The sequence below is a fragment of the Diabrotica virgifera genome, chromosome 2 (genome assembly GCF_917563875.1).
Source record: "Diabrotica virgifera virgifera chromosome 2, PGI_DIABVI_V3a".
Taxonomy (NCBI): Eukaryota; Metazoa; Arthropoda; class Insecta; order Coleoptera; family Chrysomelidae; genus Diabrotica; species Diabrotica virgifera.
The window spans coordinates 61,908,372-61,915,385 of NC_065444.1; the positions used below are offsets into that span (position 1 = coordinate 61,908,372).

The 7,014-nt window shown below is 29.9% G+C and overlaps 1 protein-coding gene across 1 annotated transcript; it reads left to right on the forward strand.

Moving 5' to 3' along the window:
• The first annotated feature begins 272 nt into the window (after window positions 1-272).
• LOC114329301 (tenecin-3) lies at window positions 273-6,630 on the forward strand. Its single transcript, XM_028278347.2, has 2 exons — window positions 273-416; window positions 6,184-6,630. Exons 1-2 carry the CDS (start codon window positions 402-404, stop codon window positions 6,565-6,567), a joined length of 399 nt encoding a protein of 132 aa, XP_028134148.1. The 5' UTR covers window positions 273-401; the 3' UTR covers window positions 6,568-6,630.
• Window positions 6,631-7,014: the final 384 nt, after the last annotated feature.

The following is a 7,014-nucleotide window of genomic DNA, read 5'->3' on the forward strand; positions in this document are numbered from 1 at the left end:
TATAAACAAAATTAGAGATTATGGTTCTTAGTTTTATTTAAAAAATCATGTTATTCTTATCCACACCGTAAGTATACATTTTCCATATTACATTCAATAAAAATTTAAATATTCAAGGTTCCATTATAAAATATTTGTCTACGATTTTATAACAAGTTAGGACCTATTTATATTTTTATTTGCTTTTTTTATGGGGATAGCAAAACTTGCAGATTATCAATAATAAATTTTATCATCTAAATATGGTAATTCGAGACTCCCCAGATTTATTAGCTGCTAATTGAAAAACAACTTGGATGAGGCACACACGCATATAAATAGAAGAGATTATTTTAAGTAGCAGGTATTCTGAGTTTGGGTATTTTAAATTGATAAAGTAGCTAGTTAAGTAAGAAGACAAAATGTATAAAGTAGCTGTAAGTAGATTTATTTGAATTTAATTTGCTAATCGTTTTTGCATACATAATCGATGATCCTATTAGGTATATCGTAAGGTGTCGAGGTGTCTTCTTTACTCGTTATTCTCTGCAAACGTATGCCACTTTTCGGTCCCTAGCTAATTCTTTGGCTTCCTGCCACGATTTTACTCTATTCTGCAATATTTCCATCACACTGGTATTCCATGTTTTCCTTGGTCGGCCTCTCCTGTTTTTCCCTAACGGCCTCGCTTCCCATGTCATCTTAACCTGTCTGCCATCGTTTATTCTAAATAAGTTCCCAGTCCATTTTAATTTCTTTTCATGAATTGTTTCCTTTAATGATTTTACTTTTAATTCTCTTCTAATATCTTCGCTACGTCGTTTATCGGTTCTCCTAGCTCCCACGACTTTTTTTAAATACCTCATTTCCGCGGCTTGCAATCTCTTTTCTTGTTTGTCGTTCAATACCCAATTCTCTGCTCCAAATGTAATGATAGGTACGTAAATTGTTTTAAATATTATCATTTTGGTTTTCCTTGTTATTTCTTTTTTATTTAAGCAGTTTTTTATACGTTTTATCGTTTTTAATCAATTGCAATTATCTGTCGTCATCATCCAGTCTCAAGAGTCCACTGCTGAACATAGGCCTCGTCCACTTGTTTCCAACCCTGTCTATCCTGCACCGCTCACATCTATTCGATGACGTCAGTTACCATTTTTCTTCTCCTGATCTCTTCGTTTTTGATTTTATCTCGCAGAGTTATTTGGGAATAACTCTTCATTTATCTGTATGTCTTATCATCTTCTTCATGTGCTTCATCCTTTAAAGACATTGGCGATTGTCGTGGCCCATTTTACGATGTCTGCAGCGGTTCTGAAGAATGTGAAAACAAAAATAAATAAATTTAATCTATGAAACTATGAAATTGTAGCCTTTCTCGGAATATGGATAAACTGGCCCTGTGTAGGATTTTTTGTAATCTTCAAGCCTTTTGGTATGTTCTACATTTTCGTAAAAATTTAATCGAATTTTGACAATGCTCCAATTTCTCATATAAGGTTTCTAATTTACAAAAAAATTTAATAAATCTAGCTCCATAACGATTACTTAATATAGTTTTTTTACTTATTTTACTTCAACCACTTACGGCTATTAGCATAACTCTTAATAATATTTTGAAGTTATCTTCTTCTGTTAATGTAATTTACTTTTTTTATTAGAAATAAACCAGATTTTTATCCTAAAATAAGTTTATTTTTCGTTTTAATTTCTACTTTGGAAATCGTTCTCAATATACGAATAAATAAAGATTAGTAAACTTATTTTAAAGTAAAACTGTGGCTTGTTCCCAATAAAAATATTAAATTTATTTCCTTTGTTAAAATTGGACTCCGTAGACAGGATTAGTTGATTAAAAATCCAAAGTTGCTTATTCTTGCTATTTCTTTTATTTTATATTTTATTTATTTCTTTAAATTAGTTGTATTAAGAGTTATAAGTTGTACAGGAACTATAATTTTTTCTTTATTTTTTAGTCATTGTCTTCCTACTGATATTTCTGAATTATCTCTGTATATGATTTTGGTGTAATTCGTATTATTTTTGAGCCCAATAATTTTACTTAATTTTTTTAAACATGGAAATACACCACAATGACTTGTAGTAAAAATTACACATTTTCTTTTATTTTAACGCTTAAAACCGACTTTAAAATTTAGAGCCTTGAAAAGTTCTGATCTTTATATTGTTATTGTTGTGTTGTTTTTATTATTGTGTCCCTTATTTACTACCTCATTAGTGTTGGCATATTTTTAGTGCAAAGGAAGCTACGTTGACACTAAAATTGCACTAAATTTCACTAATTGTTTGGGTATTGAAGTCAAGCTGGGGCTTTAAAGTACACTATTATCTGAATATTCAAGCTTTGGGAAACGTTTATTTCTTTTTTCAAGAAATGCTACAATGTAACAAAACAAAACAAAAATAAAATACCTATGTGTGAATGAACAAAAAGTCATGAATAACTAACTTATCAGCATTTAGATTAAAAAAATGTTGATTAATATAGGTACATAAATTTATAGTTATTAATAGGGAGCGGATTTATATGCGATCAATTTTGATGAAATATGCGCATATATATGCAGTAAAAAATTACGAAATATGCGCAAGATATGCACAAAAATTCAAAAAATGCGCATTTCGAGAAACCACAAATTTTCTGTTCTATTTTATTCTAGGGGGTCCTTTTATAGGGGGGCGGCAATCTTATTTATTATCTTTCAAATAAAATCATTATTTTTTACAAATGCAATTTATTCACATTTTTTACAAAAACTGATACCAATAGTTACCTATTTAAAAATATAATAACAATATCACTATATATAAATCTTCCATTATTCACTACAATGTTATGTGTTTTCCAAATTTTTTACGAGGAAACATTTCCTTTGATATGATAAAATATTTTTATAACTTGAAAAACTTCTTTCAACATCAACAGAAGTAATTGGGGCGTATTTAAAATAACTTGTTAAAGCCGAAAATTCTGCACCAAAATCAATTTCAAAATATTCATTAAAAATTTCGCATATGTCCTCCAAAGTTTTAAAGCCGTTTAAGGACGGGATCTGATCTGATTTAAAGCATGAATACTTCAATTTCCGTTAGAAAATCGTAAAGCTATGGTTAAAGGTGTAAATTCTCTTAACAATAGGGGATTTAAAAGAATCACCAGAATTATAGGTACCTATTGTACTAAATATAATAAAAGTAAATAAAATTCGGATTTCCCGGTAAACCATCCTTCATCATTTTAACATCCTACAATAATTTTATAACGGCGTACTATAAGCACTATAAGTACATACATACTTTGTGTAAAGATCGGGTAGGTATTTTCTAAGAAAAATTGAAAAGGCAGTGAATGAGCCGTCTCTCTTCAGGTAGTTCTCGAATTAATAGAACAGCCTGCGAGAGAAAATATTTTGTGTCGAATTAAAAAATTTAATTTTTTTTGGACTTAAATGTTTTTAAATAGGCACAAAATATGGATGTTCTTTTAAAAATATGCAAAATTTAGTAAAGTTCTCAAATATGCGAAATATGCATGCAATATGCATTTAGCATAAAATCCGCTCCCTAGTTATTAAGGTACCAAGGGTATTATAAGGATAATAACGCTTGAGGTTAATGGTGTATATACCGAGGGCCTTTGGCCCGAGAAATATACGTTGACCGAAAGCGTTATTATCTATAATACTTGTGGTGCCTTCAACGTTTAATGTCCGACTAAATTATTCTTTATATGCCAAAACTTGAATAAATTTTGAATTAATTAGTTTTCAAATAAGTACATTTACCAGCAATAGCCGTAACGTAATTTTGGTAACCATAGTTTTACTTACGTTGTTATTTGTCAACTTGACAGTATTTAACTAGTTATATAAATTTAATGCCATTGGGCGTTATTTTTTAAAATAACGCTCTAGGGCGTTAAATCATACTTAACTGACTTTGAAATCATGCCATTATTTGTCAAATAATATACCAGTCGGACATTAAAATGATTAATCATAAACGGCTTAGGCGAGTGGCAGCAACCCCTAAAATTACTTTATACCGACCACGAAAATCAACTTGAAGCTGAATGACCAATTTTGGTGATTCTTTATGTTTTGGAGGTCGCTGAATCCAATTATGAAGTTTATTTTTATGTAGAGTTGGTGGAACATGTCCAAAAATCAAATTTTATACAAAAATGCGAAAAATCAATTTTGATGATTTTTCAACTTTACCTCGTTGTATCTTGGCCACTGTAAATATTTCCTTTTGAAAATTTAACTGTGTCATCCTTGAAGTATTTAAATAACAATGAGATTTGTCAAAAATGTATAAATACATTGATAGAGGAGTCATTAATTTCTGAACATTTTGTCGTCAGATTTCGTTAGTTTCATATACTTAAAAAAGTTGAGTGACAAACTTTTTAGTTTAAAATTTTCAACACCACAGTAATAAAATATATTTCATGAAGAAGTTTTCTGGAAAATTTTAAGTTAAAATATGCAATAGGAAAAAAGTTATGTGATTTTATAATATGAGCGGCACACCCCCAAAAAAGGCTTATTTCTCGAGATATTGACCACGGTGTGGTGAATGGCTAATTTTGATCATACTCTATATTTTTGATGGTGCTGAAAACGAAAATTAGTTTTATTTTGAATTTTACGTGAAAGAACATTGTCAAAATCGCAATTTTTTCCTAAAAATAAACAAAAATTAAATTACATTTTTGCGTTTAAGTCGCTACAAATCTGTTCCATTTTAATATTTTTTCCTGAAATTTTTATAATATATATTTCTACCCTTTCTGAAGATAATGGGACCTGTTTCAATATATCTGTCTTATTACAATAAAAGTTATGAATTGTTAAAAGTAAAAGGTGCAGATTTCGGAATTGCAAAGTTTAATCGCAAAAGTTGAGTGACAAAATTTGAAATTTAGCTTTTTAATTAAGTTTATGTTAAAATATAAAGTACAAAGAAAAAAATGTTTTATAGGAAAAAAAATGGTGCAAGAACCTCATTTTCGTTTTCAGCACTATCAAAAACATGAAGTATGATCAAAATTAGCCATTCACTACACCGTGGTCAGTATCTCGAGAAATAAGTATTTTTAGGGGAGTGCCACTCGTCTATAAAGTCACATAACTTTTTTCCTATTGCATATTTTGACTTGAAATTTTCCAAAAAACTTCTTCATGACTTATGTTTTAATGCAGTGGTGATTAAAATTATAAACTTAACATTTTGTCACCCAAAGTTTTTAAATAAACATGAAACTGACAAAATCTGACGACAAATTGTTTAAAAATTAACAACTTCTCATTTAATTTTTTAAACATCTCGGATAAATCGCATTGTTATCTAAATTTTTCAAAGATGACAAAATAAAATTTTCAAAAGGAAATATTTACAGGGACCAAAGATACAGCGAGTTAAAATTGAAAAATCATCAAAATTGTTTTTTCGCATTTTTGCATAAAATTTTATTTTTTAACATGTTTCACCAATTCTAGATAAAAATAAACATCATTTGGATTTAGCGACCTAAAGAATGACCAAAATTTTCTATTCACCTATCATGGTCGCTTTTTCGATTTCTAAGCCTCAAATTAGGGGTGTGCCGCTAGCCTAGCTGTTGTACGTTCTTCACAAAACAGCATTTAAAAACAATAATTTAAAAACTAGATAATTTTGAAATAATGATCTACGAGTAAATTTGATTGACATTTTAATCTTTTTTTATATTATAAATACATGGCTCACCAATATTAAATGTAACTATGGTTATAGCGTATAGGTGTCTGCAAGGAATTGAGGAAATCTATGATAATAAAAAATAAAGAAATATTTGTCATCAGAAAGCAAAGCAGCTAATTTTAAATGTTAGTATGTAATAATATTTACTTCTGTTAAAAATTTAATAAAAAATCAAAAAGTGAGGTAGATTAGAAAAATCTGACAAATTTTCAAATAAAAAAGAAAGTAATTATAAGTTTTACTAAGATTATCAATTTCCAGATTTTTTGTTTGTGTTAAAACTCTTGCTGATATAAACAAAAAATTTTATATTAACCTAGTGGGTATTTATAATTTTTTTATCTAGTTTTGTATTGTTTCACTTTATTATTAATTAACTGCATATTTCGGTTTAATTTGGCAATTCTATTATTTAATAAAATTATTTTTTTTTAGGTTTTAGTTTGCTTCCTTATTGCAGCAATAAATGCTAGCCCATACGGAACTTATGGGCATCAGGATAAACATGTCCAACCAGTTCCTCATGTTCCTGACCATCCCCACGGCTCCCATGGCCATGAGGAACACGGCGGATATGGTCCTCACCATGGTGGTCACCAAGATTATACGCACGGTTCTCATGGTCATGAGGAACACGGCGAACATGGTTCTCACCACGGTGGTCACCAAGATTATACGTACGGTTCTCATGGTCATGAGCAACACGGCGAACATGGTTCACACCATGGTGGTCAACATCCCGGTGCATACGGTCCTCATGGTCATGAGCAAGAGCACCAACATGAGTCTCACCATACGTACGGTGGACACGCATATTAATAATTGTTATAATGTAACATGTTTGACTGTTCTTTAAATTTAAATAAATAATAATATAAATTATTGTTTGCTTAAAATCTATGAAATCATTAGGTTAGACCCTAATATAAATTTTCAGCGGAGGAACCGCAGACATTTGAAGACAATTAGCGTCTCTTTGTAAAGACAATTAAGTCGACTTTACTATGTAACAAGACATTTACTCAATACAATACATTACACCTTCCATCTGACTGCGAAATCGACCGTACCATGCCATAGACCTTAGTTGTCGAGGCAATTAAGCTAAATTAAAAAAACTAAAAATTTGGCAGTGTCAAAGAAACAAGAATAAAAACCGTTAAACGCCGTAAAAATGAGTGGCGCATACAATATTCCAGATACAAAAGAGATGATATGAGTATTACATGGCTCGAAAGGGTATTTTCATTTTGATGGAAAATAAAA